The sequence below is a fragment of the Apostichopus japonicus genome, chromosome 11 (genome assembly GCF_037975245.1).
Source record: "Apostichopus japonicus isolate 1M-3 chromosome 11, ASM3797524v1, whole genome shotgun sequence".
NCBI classification, from domain to species: Eukaryota; Metazoa; Echinodermata; class Holothuroidea; order Aspidochirotida; family Stichopodidae; genus Apostichopus; species Apostichopus japonicus.
The window spans coordinates 1,106,365-1,133,498 of NC_092571.1; the positions used below are offsets into that span (position 1 = coordinate 1,106,365).

The 27,134-nt window shown below is 37.1% G+C and overlaps 2 protein-coding genes across 4 annotated transcripts in view; both read left to right on the forward strand.

Annotated features, from left to right (window-relative positions):
* Window positions 1-14,608, forward strand: part of LOC139975866 (calmodulin-binding transcription activator 2-like) — a 109,130-nt gene extending 94,522 nt beyond the window's left edge. For 2 of the 3 annotated variants that reach the window (XM_071984132.1, XM_071984134.1), the window contains 11 exons: window positions 9-161; window positions 730-815; window positions 1,871-2,064; window positions 3,288-3,363; window positions 4,030-4,830; window positions 5,346-5,691; window positions 6,487-6,551; window positions 6,897-6,971; window positions 7,356-7,630; window positions 10,059-10,103; window positions 13,072-14,608. In XM_071984132.1, the coding sequence (XP_071840233.1) occupies window positions 9-161; window positions 730-815; window positions 1,871-2,064; window positions 3,288-3,363; window positions 4,030-4,830; window positions 5,346-5,691; window positions 6,487-6,551; window positions 6,897-6,971; window positions 7,356-7,630; window positions 10,059-10,086 (2,099 nt within the window). In that variant the 3' untranslated portion in view covers window positions 10,087-10,103; window positions 13,072-14,608. The remainder of the gene's footprint in view (window positions 1-8; window positions 162-729; window positions 816-1,870; window positions 2,065-3,287; window positions 3,364-4,029; window positions 4,831-5,345; window positions 5,692-6,486; window positions 6,552-6,896; window positions 6,972-7,355; window positions 7,631-10,058; window positions 10,104-13,071) is intronic. The other variant, XM_071984133.1, reaches the window with a different exon arrangement.
* A 7,550-nt stretch (window positions 14,609-22,158) lies between these two features.
* LOC139975976 (phosphatidylinositol 4,5-bisphosphate 3-kinase catalytic subunit beta isoform-like) overlaps window positions 22,159-27,134 on the forward strand; it is a 39,689-nt gene continuing 34,713 nt past the window's right edge. The window contains exons 1-2 of the mRNA XM_071984300.1: window positions 22,159-22,332; window positions 23,421-23,642. Of these exons, the coding sequence (XP_071840401.1) occupies window positions 23,499-23,642 (144 nt within the window). The 5' untranslated portion in view covers window positions 22,159-22,332; window positions 23,421-23,498. The remainder of the gene's footprint in view (window positions 22,333-23,420; window positions 23,643-27,134) is intronic.

Here is a 27,134-nt window from a genome sequence, read left to right on the forward strand (position 1 = left end):
CACTGCAGCTCATGAGAAGGGTTTGGTTCCTCTTCACGTTACCTGCAATGGCTCTGTGATCTCCAAGTCTGTGCTCTTCGAGTACAAAGCAAGAAGAGCTGCAAAAACACAGCAGGACTCAACCAAACAACAACAACAACAGGAATGGATTGAATTAGATGGTAAATAAAACATCACATTCAATTTCCAAAAAGTGTGAAGAAAACTAAAAATCTAAAACTAAAACTGTTAACTTTTAAATACATTTTTCTACAAGATTTTAAAACAATAAAGCAAAAAACAATTCCATGCAGAAAACTGTCCTTCTTTCCTGTCACCCTGTCTGCATGATGTTGGGAACGAAAAAATTTTGTTCTCTGTTAAATGTGAATCTTGAAGAAAAGTTGACAATAAACCCCTTTTTCTAGGATAGTTTGGGGTCCCTTCCTGCTCAATAATGTTTCTTAAAGATTTTGTTAACAAATTGTAAATCTTCTACTACGGTAAGTTGGACAGCTATCTGACATGGAGTAGAAGTAAAAGGTCATTGGCTTCTCCCACATGCACCTGTGGCTGCTCACCGGTGTAAAACAACTGCCTTTTAGTCCAAAATATTAATTCATACCTTGTTTTTTTTTTATATGCAGGGTGTTGGTGTATATATATTTTTTTTTCACGTTGAAAAAAATCAGGAAAAGCTCAGCTGCGTGTGTGCAATCTATGACTTTCTCTTCTCTCGTGAATTTACAGATAAACAGTTCCAAATGGCACTGCTGGAAACGCTGGAACAGATTGAGCGGCGATTATGTCATGGGTCACCCCAGGTCACGCAACAGGTACGTAACAAAACACACTGACACTACATGCAGATTACTGTACAACAGTAACCCCTCTCGGTCACCCAAGGATGGATTCCACTCCCTTTAATATGTTGATGAAATGAAGGATATTAAAATTGATAATATTAGATTGTTTCTTGTTTGTGCAAGAACTTGTGGGTGAGGTCAGGTATTAAATAGAAGAGCAAGTGTGTATCACAAATGTATCATATTGCATCTCTAGGAAACTAAACAAAGAAAATCACTTCCCTTCTCTGTGCTTTTCTTGTTTTTAGCAGTTCTGAGGATTGTTTTCTTGACTTTATTTAGTCAAGGATATTAAAGCATATGTATTGATTGTAATGAACTAATTCAGAAAATGTGATAAATTTAGTCCATGTAGTAACACTGCTGTGAGTCTAACTTTGACTACAAATGAGTCGGTCAATATCTAAATCTCAGCTGTGAGTTTTACTTTGACTAGTAGTCTGTGATTCAGTGAGTCTCAAGTTTTAAGTCTCATTTATACTCTGAGTCAAATTATGGGATTCTAACTTTGACTAGTCCGTCAGTCTATAAATCTCAGCATAAATTTCTCATAATGACTAGGAATCGGTGAATCTGTGACTCTCAGCAGCTTTTAAGCCTCATTTTGACCATGAGTCTGGTAGTTTGTGAATCTCTACTGAGTCTCATCTCGACATTTAATCTGTCACTTTATGAATCTCTGCCATGCATCTAAATTTCACTATAACTATGTCAGTCTACGACCATAGTTAATTAATACTGTGGATTCTACATGGCCGAGTATTTTTGAAGCATTCCTGAGTTTACCTTTGACAGTACATACATTTCCCCTTTACTATAGAAATCAAACTTGGTAACGTTCAGATACTATCATATCTCTTACAACATTGCACAATTCCTGTCTACTGCCCTCCCTTCAGTTCAGAATGTCCAGTCATTTTATGGTTCACATTATGTATGTGTTTTTTACCTTTCCAATTTAATGTCATCGTGAATTGAGATGTGTACGATGCGCTGACCCTCCATAATACGTGCCTATTTCACAGGGTACCTCTGGACTATGCAATTCTCATCTCTCATTCGAGGAGCGGGTTGTCATTATCTGTGAGAAGCTGATGCAGATAACACCTCCTGACGGTCTGGTACTCACCAGAGATCAAATTCCTCGGGGGATGACCTTGCTGCATCATGCCGCTGCCCTTGGATATGCAAATCTCATCAAAACACTGAGAAAATGGCGGTAAGTCCGTCAGTTTTCTCGGCCTTGATGTATTAAATAGCCGTAGAGAGGCAACTGAGGAAGCAAAAGTGCTCCTAGCTTACACCTTACATTAGCTGACATTATTATTACATGTTATTTAAGGAACAAATTGCTTAAGGCTCCATCCTAAATTTTAGACAATTATCATTCCCCAGAAATTAGGGGCCCCAACAGTTTATTAACCAATAACAGTCAGCCTAAAGCAATTTATTCCTATTCTACACCCCGAAATTAAGGAACAAAGATTGTTTTTTTTTTTTGTGCAAAATGCTTGCAAGAGTGTACATGCAAAAAAAAACATCTGTAAAAGTGCAATAACATGCTGTTAGACAACCAATGAAAGAGCAAGATTCTTAACAGTTTATCTAACATCCAGTCTGTTCTGGTCTTGTGATAACTAATCCTTAAATACATAATGTACACAAGAGCCCCTATGTTGACCGTGTACTGACGGTGACTGTCAAAGGTCAAAAGGTGCAGTGTAGACAACAAGTATTAAGTAGTAACAATGAAGTAATAGTTCAGTGATGTTACAATTTTTAAAGTGAAAATGTGTCAAATTATTCACATTAAAAAAATATTGATTAAAGGTAGTTTAAGACCACTACGTTTTAGTAACGTTGTTCGCATTGACTTTCATCGGTGACTGAAGGCTGAACATTACTATGAAAGATGGTTGATAAATTTAAGGGACTCTTTTCTCATAGTTCGTTACAGGGTTATTTTGTAGGCCTATGGTGTAAGCTAGGCCTAACATTAGATGGTTGGGTTTCAATAGTCAATAACTACAAAGAGACTAAAGACTAGGCCTACACATCTTCCATACATTTAGGGTGATAGCCTAGGCTATTTCTTATATCAAAGATCTAATGATCAGATCACTTGGGGAGTTTGTTAGTGAGAGAGTTTTACATTTTACGTTTTCTTTGGAGATAACTGGTTGCTTTGCACTGTGAATGTTATGTACACAACCTTAACTCCACTTATTATTCACTCAAGTTACTTGTATCCAGTGTCTGGTAGGAATGCTGTTCATGAAGTTTTTCATCTCGCTTCAAAATATTGCAGTTATCTGCCAACCGGCCTTCTGTTTGGAGATTCTCACATCTGGGTGCTCTGAAAGTAAAACAAAGCTATAATTTATGTCTCTCTCTCCAACAACAAGGTGTAAATTTAGTGATTTTTTATTTTATTTTGATCAGAGACTTGAGGGGTTGCCTCATCATGGAACTGGAGATCAATCCACTGAATATCGATGACCATTCATGTACTCCAATTGTGAGTTAGATTTTATATCTAGACTGTGCCTCTTCTTCAATTGCAATACTTACACATCTCATCAAGTACCCCCATTAGAGCTTGGAAGATGAATGGGTGGTGCATCTTGGGTAATACAGGATAAGAGATTTTGTGGTCCTAGGAACTTGTAGAATGAAAACATGGGGTGTTCTGGGTCCTGGAGAAGAAGTTGTGTGTCGTGGATGAAATAGGAAGAGAGAGAGGGGTGAGCTGGGTCCTTGGAATAGAAACAGTTATTTGTGTTGGGTAATTACAAGTTGAATGAGTGAGTCCTGATAATCTACAGAAGGTAGATGTCCTGGGTACTTGGATGAAGAAAGTATGACATTAAGGGTCACATAGGATGAAAGAGTGTGTTGGGGTATTCTGGGTACTAGGAGAAGGAAGGAATGGTGCGTCCTGGGTAACATAGAATGAGAGAGTGGGTTGCCATTGATAACTCAGGAAAAGGGTTCTTAATTAAGACAAAGGTTTTGTGTTAAGTAGCTATAAAATGTTGCCTATTATGAGCTCTGGAATGTTTATTGGTGAATACTTAGGTTAACTCATGATTTATACCTTCACTTCCACCAGATGTGGGCCTGCGCTCTGGGCCATAAATGAATACTTAGGTTAACTCATGATTTATACCTTCACTTCCACCAGATGTGGGCCTGCGCTCTGGGCCATAAAGATGCAGCTCTTCGTCTTTACGAGTGGAATCCAAAGTGTCTGCGGATGAGTGACAGGTTACATCGGTTGCCCATCGGTATGTCACGCGCCAGAGGTCACATCTCACTCGCTGATTGTCTTGAGAAAATGGATCATCAGAATTCCAACCAATCAGCGCAGAATTCACAAATTTCTCAGCCTATTGAGATCCCAACCAGCTTAAGTCAGTTGCCATCGTTCATGATATCCTCTCCGGCTAACAAGACACCAGATTCCTCCTCCCGGATCGACTTCTCGCCAGCTGGGACCGAGAACATTTCCCCCTCATCAGGTGTCTTGTCACAGCTGTCAGTGAGTCCTCGCTCCCAGGGCGGTAGTTCCCCTCAGTCACATCCTAGCCCCCGTATGTCCCCCGTGGGGACCAGCGACACCTCGGAGGGGTCGATTCCGACCTCTTTGTACGATGACCTGCAAGCTCTCCTGGACATGGACCGAGAGATGGATCTACCCCCAGGTCAGGGAGGAATGTTTGGTGGGAGTGGTCTGTTTAAGGTACCACCCCCTCCTCCGACTCCATCCACTTCATCAATGTCTGGATCAGCTGACACCAACCGACCATCCACGAGCAGGAAAGGTAAACCGGATGGCTTCTCGGGGGCCAGAGAGTCTGCTTGGGAAGAGCTGGACAGAAAAAGAGCTGAGAATATCGCTCTGAGTTTAGAGAAATTAAAGAAAATGTTTGCCCAGGACAGTGGAGATGACATCATGGAAGAGGCTCAAAAACCTGCTAGTAAGGTTAGTCAAATTTGATCCTACCTTTAATGTAAAACTTACTTCAACTAGCACCTCTCTATGCTCTGGAAAACATATCTGGAAACTTCTTGTGAAAGCAGATTATAGCAATAAACCTTGTGGCTTTGTTCAAATACACTCGTGCCTGTCGATACTTGGCTCATTTTTCTCTAATCTTGGGACTTTAAACGGCTGTGTTCTAGTTTGTAGCTTCAGATGGAATTACTGACAACAGGGTCAAGGCAATGTCATGCATTCCTTGCTCATAAACTGTGTTGAAGTCATGAAAACTGTAGAGCATTTATTGCCTTGGTTGTAACTCGTTAAGGATGTGACTTCAGATAGTTTAGCAGGATTGATAGGACAACACCCCCTCCTCCCCCCCCCTCCAACCTTTCAAATTGTTGTGAGTGGTAAATAGCTTCATCTCTCTTCTCATGAATTTAGTACCAACACCCCCAATCATGAAGAGCCCCTACGTTCACAATTTTCTCTTCCCCTCTTTACTTGGCTATTAGGAACAGTATTTGACTTTAGCTGAACAAATCCTCGATGCTCTCCCTGCCCGCATCAAGGAAGATGAGACCAGCATGAATGTGGACGACATCAACTTTGGCCCTGCTCCGTTCTTCGCGCCCCTGTCGGTGGACATCGACGAAGACATCGAAGAGGTGAACGATTACAGATCGGAGGACATTGACTCTCCAGCAAGTACGTACACGACGACTGATTCATCCTGCATGCCCAGCCCACCAAACTTAATATTGGATGAGGATGGCCAACTATCAAACTGGTTTGATTTCTTTCCTAGTGGCCTGATCGATGGAACCACTCTGGGTGGGTTCTCCCTGCTCACTTTATCAGGTAAGTCAACTGTTTTGTTCTATTTAAAGACAAATACAGTCTCTTGAAATTCATTCAAAAGGTTGAGATATGTCTATACATATATGTGTTTGTAATTTCAATTATAGATATATATTCATTTGCCTTTGTTGTTTACTTCCATTTCATTTAACAGAGTATGTTCAAAGTACCTCTATCGAGATCCGGCTTTAGGAATCCCAAATGATTTCACGTTGGTAATAGCATCATGTTTGATCCCTAGAGTAAGGCAAATATATCACCAAAACAGAACTAGCATTGTTCGATACAGGTGACAACGCCTACAGTGGAATTACGACCTGCCTTAACGGTTTCGAACCTCTGGACATACAATCAGTGTCAATAGCCTAGTGGTTAGGGTGTCCGCGTACAGAGCGGGAGGCCCGGGTTCGAATCCCGGTGGAGGCTGGAAGTTTTTCACTGTTCTTGATTTTCCAATTCATTACGATTTTCAATTATGTATATATAGTTTGACCTTCGACCTATGATTGTCATCGATCAACCTATGATCAGAGTTTCCCCAGCCAACAGACATTGAAAGAGGGACTCATTAATAATTTCATTGGTCTTTCTTAATTTTGTTCATATTAATCTCTGTTTATATTATTTAACATCGAGCAGCCCAGCATTCCTTTGAGTAGTTGACACTTAGGGATGCTCAGGTTTGGGAATGAAGTTTCTTGGACCGGAATAACAAGTAAAAAATATCTGAATTTAATTCAATTCTTGTAATTTTAAGGTAGAGTATCGTTATTGACATTGCCATCCATTTTTCAGATGAAGAACAGCGTCAACTGTACAAGGCAGCGTTAGTGATCCAGAATGCTTTCCGTCAGTATAAAGTGAGTTTTCAGACAACCTTATGATCATAATTCAAATAAGTGTAATTATGTTGGAACTATTCTTTCACACTATGTAGGACGTTTAGTCTATGAATAGCATTGTTTTGCATATGTTTTTATTCCTTTCTGCAGGTGAATTTAATTTCGTAGGGAATGTTCGACATGACTAGTAATTGAAAAGAATAGGTTAAACAGGTATATTCTTATCTGAAGTAACATTTCCCTGGTTTACGTCAATTACGGTACATGTCATGTGTAAGTATTACTGATTAGACCTACCCTCAAGTAATGTATTATTCTTCTAACTTTTCAAGTCCCTGATGTAATTTTAACCTTATTTGACAGGGAAGACAACAACAGAAGCAGCAGGAGCTGGAGGCCGCTGTTATTATCCAGTCCTACTACAGGAGATACAAAGACGTAAGGAATAAGGCAATAGTAGTAATGAATATTGATGAATGGTAATGAATATGTATGGTTAAAAGATCTTAGTAAGACTTTTTTTTCCAATTTGACCTGTTTGCAAATGCAGAGAGTATGAGAAATTACAGGCACACATAAGTAGCAACAAGTATGCAAATGGAAGTGGGTGAGGGGAAGGGGGTGAGGGGGAAGGGAGTGAGTTGAGAAGGGGTGATGGGGAAGGGGGTTAGGGTGGAAGGGGGGGTGGACTGCATCCTCCTGTACTTATCCATTTCAGAGACATAAGTCTTCATGAAATGATTACGGATTAAGCCTTAAAAAGTGAAATTTTTCCTCAAGTCTGCAAATTTGAGAGTGCCTTTCTGGTCTTGTTTCCCTTAGTACGTAGGATACCTTCAAATGAGCCAAGCTGCGAGGGTGATTCAGAATAGGTTCAGGAGCTACAAGAACTACCGTCAATTCCAGAAGAGCCGAAAGGCAGCCATCATCATACAGAGTCGATTCAGGAGTTACAGAGCGAACAAACAGTTTAGGAAGAGCCGAAACGCGGCCATCTTGATACAGCAGAGGTTCAGGGATAAGAGGATGGCTAGACTGAAGAGAGAACAAGATGCAGCTAGGAAGATACAAAGGTTCATCAGACATTACCAGAACAGGTCAGTCAATAATATGAGTAGCCTAATGTCATCAAAAGAGGTCCAGATGGGGTCCACATGCTGATCCTGCTGTACAAATGATACAGTGATTTGCATACAATCATTAGCATGAGAAACGATATACATCTTAATGCTAAATTCCAATGGGGATGTTGAGAGGGGAACAAGTGGGGGGGGGTGGGGGTAGTCTAGTTAGACAGATGATGTTCCCTTTAGTGACACCACTGGTTGTTATGTTCTTTCCGTTTTATAAATCCCTCAATATAATATCATAACCTAACTGCCATTTTAAGTCCCCCCCCCAATATAGCAATTGCAATCAACTTAAACAGAAATTAATCAACTTTTAGTCAGTAGAAGCTACACTTAGACTTAACACACTTATTGATGAGTAAGACTGTAATGTCTAGAAGACATATTCATGTAAGGCTGGCTGTTTGTCACAGATGATGGATTACCTCATTCACTTTTATTCCCTGAACTAACAATTTTTGACATATTAATGTCATTCTCCGATCAATCAAATACACACAAATATTTTGGTAGATGATATTGTTGAGTCGACATTCTACATACCCCATTTTGGGGTATTTTTTGTTATTAAAACAAAGCAAAAGCATACTTTCTAGGCATTTGTCTCATGTTATCAAATATTAATTAACAGTAAAGGGGGATTACCCCCAAAATACCCCTAAAGGCAGTTATTTGTTTTTATATTTGATGAACAGATAGCTTTTGAAATACTTTGAAAATTCCTCGAAGCAGTCTGAAAAATTTTGTTGACAATTACAGTTCTATATGTTGACAACATTTCAATCATATCCTGTCTTCTATGTACTAATATTAATTATAACTGATTAGCCATTTGTTTTCATTAAATATGAAGAAAATATTGTCATTTTCTTGAGTAACTGTGATGTATTTAACATCTGGTTAGTGATTGTGCTAGACTCAGTACTAGGAATAAGCCAATGACAGATGGTATAGAACTTATATGATAGATAAAACTATTCTTTGATGGTGGATGAAAACTGACCACTCTATCATGTTCCTAACTTTACATTTTGGAGGTAAACAGTTCTAACAAGTTAAATCCTCTATAAACCTATATGAGTCAATCAATGTGGGTGATGATCTTATGATGGCTTCTTGACAAATGTTCTTCAAAAAGATTGTATTTTCTCTCTGAATTCAAGGGTTTCATCAATATGAAAGAATATTTTCTGCCTTTGTGGATAAATGATAATTTGCATTTGATAAAGGAAAACAAAGATATATTTTTTGTCACTCTCTGTTTGCCAGGTACAACCAAAAATTTCCCCAAACTTAAAACTATAAAACTTAAAGTAACATCTCCCTGATAGGAAATGCTATCAAAATGTGTATTAACCACCTAGTGATGTAGACACACAAATATCAAATGTTGAATACACTCACCACCAAACTCCAGCATGATTGACTAGGTCTGTAAACAGGTTAGTTTTGGGAAAACATAAAAAAAACTGCAATTGTTTAGATTCTATTGTAGTGTAATACACAGAAATGTGAAAAAAGGTGGGGGGTGGGGGGGGGGGAAATAATAATAATATACAGAAATTCCTTTTTGTATAATAATATGCAGAAATTCATTTTTGCTTTCAATACCTGAGGGTATCAACTCTCTTTGTGGGGTATTTTCACATTAATCTATATTTTGCAAATTTTGCTAAAGTTTTGTTAAATGTTTGGAGATATGTAATAATTAAAGGAATATGCAATAAACAACACCATTAAGTGAGCGTTGCTTACCTGGCTGTGTGCTGTCATCTTCATGATTAATGCTACACCGCTTTAAAAGTCATCTTGAAATCAGTTCCAAAACATGCCTACCCCATACTTCTCTCCCCCCCCCCCCCCCTTTGTTTTCTTGAATTTTGTTCTGTCTTCACGAAATCATTCTCACTTTGAAAATGTTGTGCTTCAGATTCACATGTGGCGAATGAACGTGACTGCATTGAAGCATGAGCAGAGAAAAGCTTGAATTGTAATTGTCATATGATTGGTGATGGTCTGACAACCCCTCCCCACACCCCCACCCCACCCCCACCCTACCCCCTTCTCTTCTCCCCCACTCCTCACTCTTGCCTCTATCTTGTTGTGCCCGATGAAGCCAACGAACGGAAAAGTCGTGGTTGTTAATAGTGGAGTAGATCTCTCTTGATCTTTGGTCTAACCAACCACATTGATAGGAGTAAATATTTCAGTTCAAATTCACAAAAGAGCAAAACAGTGGAAGATGATGAAAACATACATATGTGGGCTACCCTGCCAGTATCTTTTACATTGATGAGAAGATGTAATAATAATAATAATAATCAAGTGATAAATTGTTAGATGTGAATGGGCGCTGTGTTAACCGATTGTCACCCAAACTACCCTATATTCACAGACCCTGCTGGGATTTTATTCATTACTAACTAGCTCTCTCGACTGGGTGAGTTGATCGTTTGCGCCACTGCAGCTAGCAACGCTTAGCAACCAACTAGTTATGTCATATTTAATGTATATATCATGTAGTAGCCTTGTGACCAATGTTTCATATGTAGAAGTGTCTAGTCTTTTCTGCTTACTTTTCTGTTTCTTTGTTTCTCTGTGTATTTTTGGTGTTTGATGTCCTTCAAGAATACTTGAAAAAATGGAAATTTTAGTCAAAAAAAAAAGAATTGTTGAATTGCTTGATGTCATTTGTTGGTGTTAGATGTAATGGAGGAGGGTTTCTGTAAAAGTCTGAATGTTGGTCCTAAATGTTCTTCTGACAATGAAGGGTACCAGCATGCCTCGAACAAAATAATTGCTTCAAAAACAAGAGGGATGCTTGCATGTAGTGAAACAGAGGGAAAGCTTGCAAAAATGGGAGCAAACTTTCGAGTTAAATCAGGTTTTAGTCTTCATGTTACTTTTGTGCTGTATGTTAGTTAGTAGACATAGAATGAATTGAGTGTCTAGCATCTCATTCAGATAGTTGTTAAGTATCAGTGACTTGAAGTTATTCTCGATGTCTTTAAATATTTGTATCGTTTCCGCTTCTGTGAACACTATTTTCATGTTTAGTAGAAAATCGGTTTCTGTGAACACTTTTTGATATGTTTATTAGAATATCGGTTTTGTTTTGTTATTAGTACTTGTTGTAATGTTAACTTCAACTCATTGATAAAAGTATCGGTATTTGAAATGAAACATGCTGTGCCAATAATAAACATTTCATGCTTTAACTATATTATAACATCCTGCATCATGAATATTCATAGTTCATTACTCTTGTTTTAGGATGATTTATGAGATTGGTTTGAGTTTGAATAACCCCAGAGAATATCACTAAACTATTACCTGATTGGACAATTCCTGGAGTAACATTACATCCTCCATCATGAATATTCATGTTTCATTACTCTTGTTTTATGATGATTTATGAGATTGGTTTGAGTTTGAATAACCCCAGAGAATATCACTAAACTATTACCTGATTGGACAATTCCTGGAGTAACATTACATCCTGCATCATGAATATTCATGTTTCATTACTCTTGTTTTAGGATGATTTATGAGATTGGTTTGAGTTTGAATAACCCCAGAGAATATCACTAAACTGTTACCTGATTGGACAATTCCTGGAGTAACATTACATCCTGCATCATGAATATTCATGTTTCATTACTCTTGTTTTAGAATGATTTATGAGATTGGTTTGAGTTTGAATAACCCCAGAGAATATCACTAAAGTTTTACCTGATTGGACAATTCCTGGAGTAACATTAAAGATATTGATCTCAGTACAGAGGTATATGTTAGGACAGCGTTTCTTAACCTGGGATCCACGCCCCTCCTCCCCCCTCCCCCTTCCTCACCTGGGGTTGCAGGGGAGGACTCCAGAGGTTACAAAGCTATATTCATGAACAACACATTTCCAGAAAGAGTAAGCCCCTGCACCTTATGCCTAATTTACAAAGTGCTCAAGCACAGCTGGTAAAGTGGGTGCAAAAGTTGTTTCAATTGCAATGGGGTGCGAGTAGTGGAAAAGATAAAGAAAAACTGTGGTAGGATGTATGCGCATATTACATTTTAATGACAGAACACACAGAGAATATGTTTGGTACTGGCCTACAGTCATTCTCTCCGTAATGTCAATGGTTGGTCTTTTCATGTGTGGGATCTACCCATATTTATGGGATTCACCCACATTTTGTGTGGTTTTCCCACAATTGTGTGGGATCTACCCATATTAATGTGATTCACCCACATTTTGTTTGGTTTTCCCACATTGTGTGGGATCTACCCATATTAATGGGTTTCACCCACATTTTGTGCGGTTTTCCCACAATTGTGTGGGATCTACCCATATTAATGTGATTCACCCACATTTTGTGTGGTTTTCCCACATTGTGTGGGATCTACCCATATTAATGGGTTTCACCCATATTTTGTTATATCAGCTAATATAGTTTGTTGTGTAATGAATCACTATTCTAAATACTGTCCGCCTCACCTTGTTTTTGTACAGAACAGCTGAATGAATACTGACACAACACAATAGGCTCAAGAGCATTCCTTTGATGAATGTATTAACATATATCAAACAATAATAGACTAAGGTCATTACAAAACTTGGAAAAAATTTGGAATTATCATTCCATCTGGTCTTACACAAGCTTATCACCTGACTTGTTAATTGAGTCTGTGTGGTCTGACACAAGATATGTTTATGAAACCAAGATATATATATATATCAGTAGACAAGTGTAATTAGTATGTGTGGTCTTACACAGACCCATACCAGCAAATTCATCTGAACAGTCTGTTGTCTGACAGGCTTGTTTAGTGAGTCCTTATTGCCTTACCACAATACATTCCATCAGACTCATGCAGTCAATAAATGTGGTCTTACACAACAACAACATGTGAAGAGGCAGTCTGCAACAGGCTTATTCTAGGGACTTTATTCAGTGAGTTTTATTGCGGGATATTTGCAAATGGTCTGCAAATCTTTGTAACCTTACAAAATGGGATCTGAATTGACTAGTTTAATGAGTCTGTGCAGCCTGATATCCTGGAATGGTAGCAGACCAGGTTAACATTGTCTACCTGCTATGAGTTAATTAATGGCAGCAAGTCTGACTAGAACAGTGGCTAGCCAATCAGTTCTACAGACAGGAGTCTTATCAAGATCGGCAGACACTAACTTAGTTTTATTGCTTCCTCTGTTGTTGCTTTGTTTTGTATACTGCCACCACATGTCCTGTTGGTCATGGGATTTGTTCTTTTTGCTGTAAGGAACATTCATGTGCTTTGGCAATATATCGTCTTCATTCATGACAACATTTCATTGACTAGTACTAACGTCAATGAAAACTGTAATTAACAGAGACCTCAAGGTACTATTAACTATTTGTTCCATTTACACACAGGTTGAAGTCCTAGCCAGGGGGAGAATCACCAGGAACTGTAAGAGAGCAATACTGAGGCAGAGAGATGAAGAACTCCACGCAGTGACTTTATCTGCTCAAGACGAAAATGTAGTTAGGAAGCCAGCCCTAACTTGTGTCATCATTCACAGCAATACTGAGTATCTGGTCTCCATAGTAACCACCCAACCCTTCTAACTCCTGTGATGAATGCACTGAAGAAAGTTATAGATGTTTGTACTACATTTTATTGTTGTCACAAAGTGGAATTAGTGAGGGTTGTTAAAAACTGAAACACTAGCTGGTTGATCCAAACTTTCATTCATTGATGTCTGGTGAAATGTTTCTCTCTCCAGACAGAAGTGTTCATCAAAGTGGTATGAAAGAGATTTATGCGGCATAAGTCATTTAAGATGTAAAACGAGACAAAACTCCAAGAAAGTTTTTTTTCGTCAGTTATGAAAATTAAAAGTTATATGTAGAAAAAAATAGAGCTCCAAAGCTCTTTCTTGCCTTTAAATATTCTCTGAAATGCATTTTATCAAATAGAAGATATTACATATTTGTCGGTCAAAGTTTGGATGCAAAGTTAAAACTTTGCTCTTTCATCTGTGGATCTACTTAACATATGGATGATATAGACATGTGTTGACTGTCAACATCACAAATAATTATCAATGTTACCTGGCATTCTTTTGGGTCTTATTTTGTATCTTTTACATTTATTTTTCTTGCAGAATTTTATGCATGCCAGAGGCTTTTCTTCAGTTTTGGAAACTCACTTAATCTTGCTCTGTGGGGAACATCTAAACATAATCGGGAAGTAGTTCAATTTCATCAAACATGAAATCTCATGAAAAATGATCAATATTTTTTAGGAAGACGAACAAAATTTGGTTGTTATGTGTCAAATAGGCTGTGTGAGTTAAAAGGAGGCTGTTGTATTGGACAAAACAGCATGAAACCAAAATGGGAAAAAACAACATTGTTCTTAATACTGAAAGACAAAGAAGTCTACTATTGCGCTCATCTTAATATATCAGCAGACTGTTACTTTGCCTGAACTTGGTTAACAACCAATCAGAACCAGAGATCTGTTGGCTGACAGGCTCCTTTATTTTTCTAAATCTTGTTATTAGTACTAAAAGACAAACAAGTCTGCTATTGGACTCTGCTAAATATATCAGGAGACTGTTACATTGCCTGAACTAGGTAAACAGCCAATCAGAATCAGAGATCTGTTGGCTTCAGTGACTTCTGTTTTCTTGTGAATGCTATGTTGATATCTTCAACATATTGAATTTGTTGATGACAAGTTCAGTTATAAAAGAAAACTTTTACCTCAAAGGGGATAAAAGATTGGCCAGAATCATTATTTGATGTTTGTCACTCGGATACAATTATTGAACAAAAAAAGTGAAGGAAACTTTGTCGCTTTAGTCTCGTCCAATATTAAGTTTTCTTTCCAATAACAAGAAGGAAGGATTTTGATGCAAGTGTTTTCAAACAAGAAGCGCATATTTTATGAAACAAAGAGAAACTCATATGAAACATGCATTATTTATTGATGCAACACTTTCTTTTCGGTGTCTTGGAAACTTGATTAAATTGCAGTTTTTATTTTGATATTTCATTTTTCATGCATATGAAGCAAAATACAAACATGATGCTGTACAATGGAAAAGAGCAAGTGTTGTTGAGGAATTTTCAAGAAATGAATAAAAATTAAACAGACAAAGTTCCAATTACAGATGTATGCAGTGAAAAGTGTTGACTTATGAAAAGGATGATTAACTTGGAGGGGAAAATGTAAGTTTCTATCAAATCAAAGTGCCAAACTCAGGAGTTATTGTGAATTCATATTGTCATGGATTTTTATGACCCTATCATGGATTAATACAACCCTTGTCATGGACTCATATAACTCCTGTCATGGACTCATATAACCCCTCATTGCTTTATGTTATCCTGTCATGCAAAATATGGTGGATTGTTATGAATTATTCATATATTATGCGAGCATAACATGAATAGTGGTTGCCATGGGATTTGTGGATAGGATCATCATGGATGTATGTAGCCCTAGTCTGTAGTTACATTATTCTACCAATTGATTTTTAAGGTATTATTCTGCATTGGATTAATATTCATGGGCTTCTTTTAGAGACATCTTGAATTTATGCAAAATCTTCCAAAACTGAAGGTAGCTGTTGTCATGGATGTATATAGGATTTAGCATGTAGGCTTAGAGGGAGTAATATAATCCTACATGTTACATCTATACAGACTGCTAACATGAAAGTAGAGCTACTCTCCATGAGTTAATGCCATCCTAACATACATTCAATATGTCTTAGCATGTAGGCTGGTAGGGAGTAATATAATCCTACATGTAACATCTATACAGACTGCTAACATGAAAGTAGAGCTACTCTCCATGAGTTAATGCCATCCTAACATACATTCAATATGTCTTAGCATGTAGGCTGGTAGGGAGTAATATAATCCTACATGTAACATCTATGCAGACTGCTAACATGAAAGTAGAGCCACTCTCCATGAGTTAATGCCATCCTAACATGTGTTCAATATGTCTTATCATGCATTTACTCCATCCCATATTACAACATGAAATATAATAATGCATTCATATCAACCCTTCATCCGTCATGGATTCAGAAGATCCTGGCTATGGATTATTTTGATCCTATCATGGATTAGTATGAACCATTCATGGATTCTTGTAATCCGATTATGGAAATAAATTATCTGATCCTATAGTGGAGCCATGAATTCTTGTCATGGATTCATGTTATCCTACAGTGGATTCATGTAAAGGCACATTTTTATTGGTAGTCCGGTCGTCCCGGACGACCAAATTTCTGTTCAGACAACCAAAATCAGCAGTGGAGGTTGTCATGGATTTGTTTGATCCTGTATGTGATCCTGTTGTCGATTGATTGAAAAATGGAATTCTATCATCCCCTCCCTGGAAATATAGGTTAATTATTCATAAAATGTACCAGCGTCATGGGTTAACACCAATTAGTGTATCATGAAACAATCAAAGTTTGAAGGATCGACAGATAATTTTGACGTGGGGGTGTTTTCAGTTTTCATATGACCTGATACCAATGTACATAACAGTATTAGCTGAAATTATGGGTATATGTGTTAAAGCTCCTCCTTCTCCACACTCTCTATTACTGATAAAGTTATATATACAGGCGCGTATCCAGGATTTTCTAGCCCGGGGGGCGCGAATTACTATCTAAGCGGAGCGCCACCATCGGTTGGCGCGGAGCGTACAAGAAAATTTCTGGGTTTGATACCCCCCAGATGACCGGAAATGGCACTTCTCGGGCTTGAAAATGACCAACCAGATGTACACTTTTGAAGGTTTTAAGCCCATTATTTGTTGAGAATTTGAAAATTCACATTTCTCGTGAATAAAAATCACTTGAAAACATACCCATAATGTTGCATGCCATGCAATGTAACGACCGATGGTTGCTTATATTGGCATCGATATGTTGAACGCGCGCGAAGCGCGCGAAAAATTTTGGCTTTTTTTTCGGGCAAGTCGTTACAGCCCCAAATCCAATTTGGCTCCTACGCCTTTGACTACACACATAGACAGTTTTTGAGGCTGTTCATCGTGGAACATGCATTTCAATGCTCACTGATATGATGTTATATCTGCTCTTGGCTTTACAAATTCGAACAGGCGTGTAGCGAGTAATTGCCAAGGGAGGGGCGAAGCCTGTAGGCAAACTATCTAAGCGAAGCGCCACCATGTGTTGGCGCGAAGCGTACAAGAAAAAGTTTGGCCGAAAATGCCCCCCAGATCGCTGGAAATTACACTTCCCAGGCCTTGTAAGTTGCATCTAAGCATTGTCTATTTTGAAATTACTAGCGATGTCGTAAAGAAAATTTGCTCGGGGGGGGGGGGGGCGGTCGCCCCCTTCCCGAAATGCGTCATGTTCCCCGACGACTCGGTCGAGTTCAAGACCAGCCACAGTTGGTTCCATATAGCACAATTGTACAATTGTTAAGGCGTCCCTACACACACACGCGTTATGATAGACCATATATAGTATTTATATAGATACATTAGTGAGAGAGGAAAAATGGAAACGTCAAAAATGGAGTTGTCGGTGTAAGGGGTAGGGTGAGGCGCACACCCCCTCCGTAATCCTTGATCTGTCACTGGCTACCCTGTGTATATAATTGGGATCAGCGCTTTAACTATGACTGTTCCTCTTTCTCTTCCCGAGGTCTTGGCTATCTTCTACTCCCTCCTTTTCTCCTTTTTCTCTCTTTTTTCTTTTTCTTTTCCCTTCCTTTCTCTCCTCCTTTTCCTTTTCCCCCTCCTTTTCCCTTTTTTCTTCTCTTTTTTTCTCTCCTCTTTTCCTTACCCGGGGGGCGCGCGCCCCCAACGCCCCCCCCCTGGATACGCACCTGATATATATATATATATATGAAGGAAGTGGAATGGTATGGGTTGTAATACTGAGATAATCTGGTTATTTTTATAATGATTATTTTTCTTCTTATTATTTTTTGTTATTGGTGACAGCTACAGAGATATTTTATGGATTGCTAACAATACAGGAATTGATTGTATCCATTGATATTTTCAAAGACTTGGTCTTTTCTTTTCCATTGTTGAACAGTATCGAGGAGGTTTCGGAAGTTTAATGATATAGTCGACTCGAAAAGAATAGAATACATACCAATCAAAATTAAACAAGAAGCCTTTGATTATTGACAGATTTGCCTTTGTTTGTATTGTTTTTCTAAATATTGTAAAATTTTCATTTTATATCAGAATCAGAGTGATATTTCTTCTTTTTTTAATTTCTTTTTTTTTTTATGATGTGTGTGAGATTTCTTTGGGGTGCAACTTTCCTGGGAATGATGTCGGATGCTTACTTTTTGTAAATATGTATAAAATTGTCAATATTTGTATAAGTTAGAATATATCAAAAAATTCTCAGTATATCTCTTTGAAGTGCTTCAGATATTCATACAGTAAACTTGATGTGAACAAATTCGTTGTGTCCTTCGTCAAATTGAAATGCACATGTTCTGTCCGGTGTCTAGTTATTGTCCAATCAAAGTTCTTTATAATCTTAACGTTTAACTGAATATTCATACAGATTTACGTTGGAATTCAGTTTAAATTGTTTCGTCAAATAAGATGATAGTGATACTGCTCTAACTGATTTGGATATTGGTACAATAAATATTCATGAAACATTCTGTGAATATTTATGAATAAAACTATGAATAATCATTAATTTGATAGCTTTGCTATTTAATAAAGTTAGTAGCCATGAATTGTTTTGTGCAATTACAGCTTGACGAGCATCTTGGTAAAATTCAGTTACCTTCCTGTTGCATTCAGCCATCATAAACATGGATTATTTGTTAATATTTTTCAGAGTATGACAGTGACTATTCATGTACAGCTATTTTAACTACTATTTACATATCGGGCAGCTTATTGGTTATCGTCATTTTGTTATCCAAAGATTAATTTCAATAGGTCCTTGTTATATTTGTGTATAAAATCCATGTTTTATTTTGCGCATACTATTGTATGGTACTGCACCTTTTTTGGGGGTTATATTTGTGTGTACAATGTTGAAACCTTTTATTTTGTATTTGAATTAATGTCTTCATGAGTACTTTTGAAACTGAGATAAACCATAGAAAATACTTTGTAAAAGATGAAAAAATTTACTCATATGAAAACAAGTCAACCGATCAAACTAAGCTAAGGTATATATAGTTACTTACTTGTTATCGCAAAAGAGGATTTACTTCTTTGGATTGACATATTATCAAAATATTAGACTTCATTAAATCAACAGATTTTGCAAGTAGAGTCTTTCGAAACTATCACGCATGAAGAACACTTACTTCATCAAACTTGTGTCAGCATGAATTTAGTTTCCATGATCTCGTCCTCGTTTCCAATTCTTTCGATTATATGGTTTCGATGATGTCGTAATTGATGTCTGTTTCACAGTTGGAAAGCTCGGTGGAAACCCAGAGCCTGTTCTGAAAAGATGATACATCTCATTAAGGTTACAATACAATAGGTTTAAAAACAACATACAATGAGTATGTTAGTTTTTTACAACATGGTGTGCATCTAAAACTATACAATCGTTTATTTCCCATATTGATGTAATTTTTCTATTTATGTCACTACAGTAATGGATTGGTTACAAAATATAACTGCGGCCCACAAGATCAAATTTTCGGGCCCACCCCTGCTGTAGGCTATTCAAATGGCTGCCAAGTATATATATATACCATTTCTCATCAGAAGTTTTCTAAATTTCGAATTAGCCGTTTGGTATGAAAGTTATTAACAATGTGACACAGCGGTTAAGTGTAAATGCAAGGATTCAAAGTATCTGACATCTTACAATACCTCTACGTATCACCACAGCCAAGTTGGTGTTGCTACTAACCCCTTAAATCTTCAACTTAATACCATCTCTAGCTTGCTTTGATATAATTCTTTATCATCCATTTGGGAAGTTTTGTATGAGGCTAATACCAGAAAGAAGAAAAGAAGGGGTAAAAAGACAGTAAATTAACAGCTATTGGAGCATCACATAGCTTTTATTTCTCAATGGCAAGTGTCATTTCGGAAGGTACCCAGCTACCCCCATTTATCTCCTTGCCATGACCCCACCCCCCCTCACACCCCCTCTGCCACTCTATTTCACAGGCAGTACTGGCCCAAACCCGGTCTTTCAGGTATATTTGTCATTTTTATCATTATTCTCCTCGTGTAATGCGTAAGTGTAGAAGATTGGATACCTTTTTTGTGTCCATACTTCAACAAGCTGCAAAAAATTATAAAAACTTTCAAAATTGTTCCCTGACTTTCATGAGTGCTGGAAATACCTTGGTGAGGGACAATACTGGGCTGTAAGATGTGTTTTTTTTTACATTTATACATGCGACGACTTATGAATTTGGTAGTATATATTTGGGCGATGCCGATACTCATTGCCTATACATTTCCAATCAGTCTCTTGTTATCCAATCCCTTTTTAATTGTTCAGTTTGTTGCATAGCGACATATCAAAAATGCACTAGAAATGTGACTATTCTACTAAAATTGTTCCTTCAATCGCCATCAGCATTGCCTGCCAAGTTTAGGGAGGTAGAGGCTACACTTTCTGGAGATTGTGAGCCTCAGAATTATTATCAGAAATTGCCTCAGTGGTTATAAATCCTTTGGCAATAAATGAAGACTACTACTTATGCCATGTTTGTTGACTATTTGAACATACATAACCATTGTTAAACTTCATAGTATTTGTAGGGACAACACTAATGGTCTAAACTTTCTTTATAGTGTAAGTACTACAGAAGAGTCCTATATTATGTATTTACTATGATCTCCTGTCTAAACTGATTCCATATTTTGATACCGGCTTGTATATTCGTTAATATAACCTACATAACTTTTACACAAACTTTGGAGCCTACAAAATGCAATTTTTACTAAGAGAAAGAGAAGGATGAAAAAGAACATTCTATATCTGTATAAAGTTGCTCAAAAAATGACTAAGTTAAGAGTTTCAAGTAATTTTTTTTACAGATGTGAAATGTGGTTAAATTGCTTAAATTCATTGCCAAAATGACCCTCTTTTATAAATAGTTCCCGCAAGTGAATTTTAGGCGATCCCCTTTGTCCCTTGGTGGCATTTTGCAATTACCATAGCAACAAAGAATATGACTGTATTTCTGATTTACATGGGTATAAATATTCTATCGGAATTGTCTAATTGTATAGTTTTGTAGAGGTCTTTCGTACTTGATAATAAATAAGAAGTTTATCGCACAATAATTCATTTATGTAAATATGAAACTGTTCAATGTGCAAAGTATAATCAGATAATAAAAAAAGAATCAAACTGATTAACATTTTGGTCTTATTGAATTGTCATTTATTTTCATCATTGGTCTATGGTAAGTTGTTTTTCATTGTGTCTGTTGTTGTGTTACCAGATGCCTCAGTGGATACATATGTCCCCTTCCCCATCCCATAATCACAGAGCCCACCCCACCCCCTCTCTCACACCGCCATGACAACCTAACAGGAATTGAAGTGTGTCCGTTCTTTGCCCCGCTGTCAAAAATTAGGGAGGACTTAACAAAATTCTACTAAAACAAGACTGCAATATCAAAAGTAACATCGAAACACGGGGTTTTATACTTCGTCCTAAATGATCATTATAGGCTTGCTCAAAGTGTCGCACTGAAGTTAGCGCTTAATTTACAACACACTGTTATAAGCATATATTACACAATTATTTCTCGCAAAATGAAGTGGATATTAAACATACGCACGGCCCATTTGTGATCGAAATTTAGGACAAAAAACGTGAAAATAAGTTATTTGACGGTCGCATATTGGCCCATAATATCAAGAGAGCGTAATATTAGGAAGGGTCGCCAAGTATGCTCTAGAAGCCGTGCACATCCCCATCCATTGCTTTCTCCTGTTTCCCATTTGTAATATGGAGCTCTCATTTCCACATATTTACCCTTCAAGAAGTATGTTCTCGGTTATTGATGGCGTATTAAAGCAGTCATCAACTTTTGAGATCAAATATAGTGTCTGACAAATACATCGTCCACAAACTTCGTTTATCATCACTGCTGCCATTGTGCCAAAAAATCACGCCCGCAGTTTCGGCAGGCTGAGTAAATTTATTGTGCAAGACAATGTAGAGTCACAAATTTAACACTTCCCCACCCCAGCCCCTCTTCCCCGCGAATCTTTCCTCCTCAGCCCTCTCAACCCAACCCAACCCATAGCTCCTTCCCCTCCCCCCACTTCCTTCCCCACCTCTCTTGCACACCCATACATATACACGGACCATCGACACCAGAATCAGCCGAAAATTGGTTTAGCGTGACAAGCTAGCCCTATGTCGTCCAATGAATGCGGAATAACGGTCACGTGTATCCATATTTTTTCATCAAAACAACGTTGACCTTTGACCCTAAGCATCCGTGTTTGTCAGTGCTGTGGCCTTGTTGTCTCTGCATGAACACAACGTGTAGTGTATGTTGAGAAGGAAGTAAAGGCGGAAGTTCTGTAATTGTTATACCGCTCCGCAATTCGCAAAGTTACAAGGCTGTAACTCTTTTCGTCGGCAGTTTTAGCTTTCCGCGAAGAATGTGAATCCTTCCTTGCAGAGAATTGACGAGAATTTGTGGAAAGTATGAGCTGGAGTATTTTATTTATTGCAGTTGTATGACTAAGGTGTTTTAATTTGTGCATGACGGTCATTTTAAATTGGATGACGGTATTGGTGTTTACAAATAGTCTGTTAATCTGTAGTGTAGACTAGTGTAGGGATCTTCTGCTGAGGATACCTAGTGTAGATAAGCAATAGGTCTAGACCTATTAACTCGGTAGATTTACATAACTCTACCCATCTTAATTGTTGATAACAATGCTATGAACATATTACTGAGTTCCTACCATTTTCTGATAGTATAAGCAAACTAGGCCTACAGTGACTTTAGTGGTAGCCCTACAGTGGCTTTAGTGGTAGGCCCAAGGCCTCTAGAGGGTTCTATCGTAAGAATGGACCTTATTCAACATGACTATAGTCCTGTCAAAGATATGTAGATTTGATTTTTAGTAGCCCGAAACATGAATGTTAAGCCCAAGGCCACTATGTAACTCAGTTTTGTGTCATACATTCTTTGTAAGAAGTGTGCCTCTATCATTTACATAACTGTTATAACAATTTTGACATAGTTGTCCAACTTCCAAAGTGTATGGGCAGTTGTCCATATGATTACACAGTGGCAGAGGAAGCACGGTGCTTTTGTCAGACCCACAGTTTCCATCCTTTGTTACTTTGCTACTAAGATTGTTATTAATGTGAAAAATATTTCACATGATATGGTAAAAACTAGTTTACTAAGTACCTCCTGGTTAGTGCATGACTTTTTATTGAACTTGTGAAAGTTTAGCTGTTTCAATTGAACTTACTGTGTAGATAATCCAAAATTTCTAATAAGTGATCGCTTGGAGTTAGAAATATTCACAGTTTGTGCAAGTTTCTTGAATTGTAGACTTTGAAAGAACAGCCATGATTTACTTGGAAAGTTGGTGTTTATTTTGCAAGATTGAATTGTTTTTCAACCCATAAACTTTTCATTGAACTATAAAAATATTGTACAGTAGTAAAGGTGATTTGAAGTTTGAAATCTGGTTACAGGTAGTGTGAATTCATTTAGAAATGGTACTCTCAAGGTTAGGTAATAATCTGGTTGCATTATCTATTTCTTTACAGCAATTTTCTTTTGAGGTCCCATTTGTGAACGCAAAACAAGGCAAAATTCAGGCAAGCCAGTTCCGGCACAAGGAAAGGATGCCGCCTGCATCGTGGACAAATCATGACTTCTGGCACCAGCAGGGCCTGGTGAAGACTGTGGAATTACTCTGTCTTCTACCAAATGGAATCATTGTACCTTTGAGATGTGAGAGGGAATCAACTCTCAGTGCAATTAAAAGGGTGAGTGTTTGTCAGACTTTGAACAAGATTTTGAATTTGAGGAAATTGGCCAGAAAGTTAAATATGCACATTTAGTAAAAAAATATTGTCAATGGTTGAAACATAATTTCCTCATTCTCATGTTCCCTAAAGCAACATGTTGTATTGTCCACATACTGTAGATCTGGTGGAACCTTTGATTCATCACTGCTAAAGGGTCGGCAATTATTTAATAGACAATTGGTCACCATGGTACACCAATGTTGCACAAGGAATGAGAAAATTTGACAATAATTTCAAAAGTTTTCATGGAAATAAGAGAATAAATACAATCACAAATGTTGTGTGACACAACCTTAATTCTGTACATTGTGGATTAACCAGTAAGCAGTATAGCTTTCTGATTAGACTGATTTGGACATCCAATCGCTTGTAACTACGCAGGGTCTCATAGACTGGTGGTTATCCAATAATAATTTAGTATTATATATGTCCTGGTAAGAATATTTCAAAGCTATGAATAGTTCAAAATGCAAGTTTCAGTTTAATCACATGTACCTTGTTAGAAAATGCTTTCAGTTTTCTGCAGTACTCTGCTGCACAGTCAACGAGTGTCAAAGTTTTCACGTTACTGCATATTAAAATTCAAATTTTTAACTATATTTGATAATACATCTAAGTAAAATAGCCTTTTGCTTATTCTTTTAAAAATATGCAGACTTAATGTTCTTGATACTGGAGTATGCATAAGTTTGGAATAACTGTTAATTTCATAAATACAATAGACTAAGATTATAGTTTACATTCATGTGCAATTTTTTTCTTCACTTCTAAAAATTAGATGTAAACTGAAAGTTTTGGTACTCTGTGAAATGAAGTTTGACGAGTAGAACTTAATCATGTTTAATGTGCATTTTGGCATGAAGAATTTATATTGCATAAGATCACAAACTATTAAACCCAATTCAACCCGAACTGTTGAAGACTGAAATAGCTTTCTGCATTTGGTTATCAATCTTTCCAAACCTAATGACTTAAAAATATGCTTTCATTCAAACTGATTCAAATTAAATCAAACTTAGACACCCCTCTCAGGAGTTTTAATGAGCTAATGGTTTTTTTTCATCCTCCATTTTATCTCAACATTTGTTGCCCTGACACTTGTGCAAATAATATTAATCTTGTGTGGAAAGTAAACGTGGAAATGAAAAAAAGAAGAAATTTTTTATCTTAAGTGCTGTTTTTCTGATAGATTACTAAGTGAACATTTCAAATTTGTCTTCCTTCAAGGATCACCTTTATAAACAAAATTATGGAAATGAAAACAAAATCTTTTTCAAAATATTTGCCAGAACTTAGTATCAATGAGATATTAACAATTAGGCTTCATTTCCAAATTGCAGGTAATTAATGTGTGTTGTGTAGCAGTTAAGGCTTTACGATTAACCAGTCTCGTATAAACTAAAACCGTGTTTATGAAACCACAGTTTGTAAAGGGTTTCCTACATTAATAAATAACAGAGAAACCCGAATCACTAAATGTATAAAGAAAGTATATACCTGTAGTAGTACCAGCCTTTTGTCTGAACAATTTTTTTATTAATCTTTTGCATTTGGGAATTAATTAATTTTAAAAATAAATTGATCCCACATGGTACGTTAAACATAGTTCCTGAGCAAACAAGTTTTCCTTTTTTTTTGGTACTTTTAAGTCAAAATTCCTTATTTTTAGGAGTCGAGATCGCCTTCTCAGGAAAACATTTCGGCAATTAACACAAGAATGGGCTATTATGATTTATACAACACCTAATTATATTCCGGCCATTTGATTGGTCAATTGCTTGTTGATTGCATGCAAAATCCGCTCTATTGCACTCTATGAAATAGAACCATGTGTTATACTTTTTTGATAGCACTTTTTTCAATGGTAAGAGAGCAGAGAAACCTGTCTGTTCAAAACAATCTGTTGCATGGGTGCATTTTACATCCAATTATATCCAAATTTGAAGGTGTTGTATAAAACAAATAATGAATGGTTTCCATTCGTGCAATAGTGCAAATATTTCATTCGTTGAAAGATGTAATTTGTTCCATTCAACTCAGCTGCGCCTCGTTGAATGGAACATTCCATCTTTCAACTCATGAAATATTTGCACTATTGCACTCACAACCATTTATTATTTGTATAATATGCTATCCTTGTTGTCATGTCTTGGGAGGAAGTTGTTATTTGGCGTTCATATTGAGATAGCATGTCAATTCCAGAAGTAAAGAGCAAAATAATGGATGTCTTTTCCATCGTTAAAATGATGAGACCGCTTTGTTACTTGTACTTTTAATTCTGGGGGTTAGTGTGAACTTTTGTAACTGTATGTGTTCATACATGTGCAAAATATAATATAGCAGCAGTACCAAGCATGTACAGTGCCTCTCACACAAGTTGATATGTAGTTAATAAAATGGATTTTACAATTTTTAAGAAATCTAAAGGAGTTTGTGTCAGTCTAGGTTAGTGAATCTCTATGGATTTTCTGTAATGGCCAGAGAGACATTGTAGCTTAAAATTTGGTTTCTTGTTTTGGTTAAATTGGGTTATATAATTTGTTTGGTTGCGTACAGTAGGTTCTACATTGAAGGATCGTTCATTGTCATTGTTTTCTACAATATTGTACACAGATACAGCATGTATTCAAGAAATGTTCATATTCTTATTTTAATAAAGGAGGGGGCATCAAACTGTAACATTACCCACAAAACATAAAAAACAATATCTCTTTTAATGTGAATTTTCTTTACAGTTATGATGAAGTGAGTATCGTATCATGACAGTTATTGGGTATTTTCTGCTTTCGTTAATATCAAACACAGAATCATACTAAGGTTGTTAACCACTTACATCAATATCTGGTCAAACAGTTTGCAAAGTGTTTGAAACCATCAACCTCTTCAAATAGATTATATATTGGTTTCATTCCGTTTCATCATAAAAGTGCTAGATATTAGAATTTACTGGAGTTCCTGTCAATAATTCAAGAGCCCTTTGAAAAAAGTTCACATCAATTTGCAAATTCGGTCTCTCGCTCTCTTTGTCTCATGCAAAAAGTGCTTAGGACGAGTCTTATCGAGACTAGATCGTGTCAGGTAGATAAGGTATTGTCCTCCAAAGTATTGTTTTAGGCCTATTGTCAACGAGTAGCCTTATTACCATATATGGAAATTAAGCTGTTGTTGTTATTGGCTCTATAATAGTTTACTAATTAATCAGCTTGATTTGCATATTTTAGTAGGAGAAGTTCAAACTGGTTAGTTTTTGGAGAACACTATGAGGCGAGTGTCCTCTGGTTGGATTATCTATGAGATTCAGCCGGCTGCATTCAAAACTTACTGAACATTTAACTTACTTTCTCTACGATCCCTCGACTGTAAAATTACTCGTATAAAATATTTTATTCATTTTACATCACATTTACTGTACATATCCAAGGATGTGCTCAGCAATACTTGAGAGCCTGG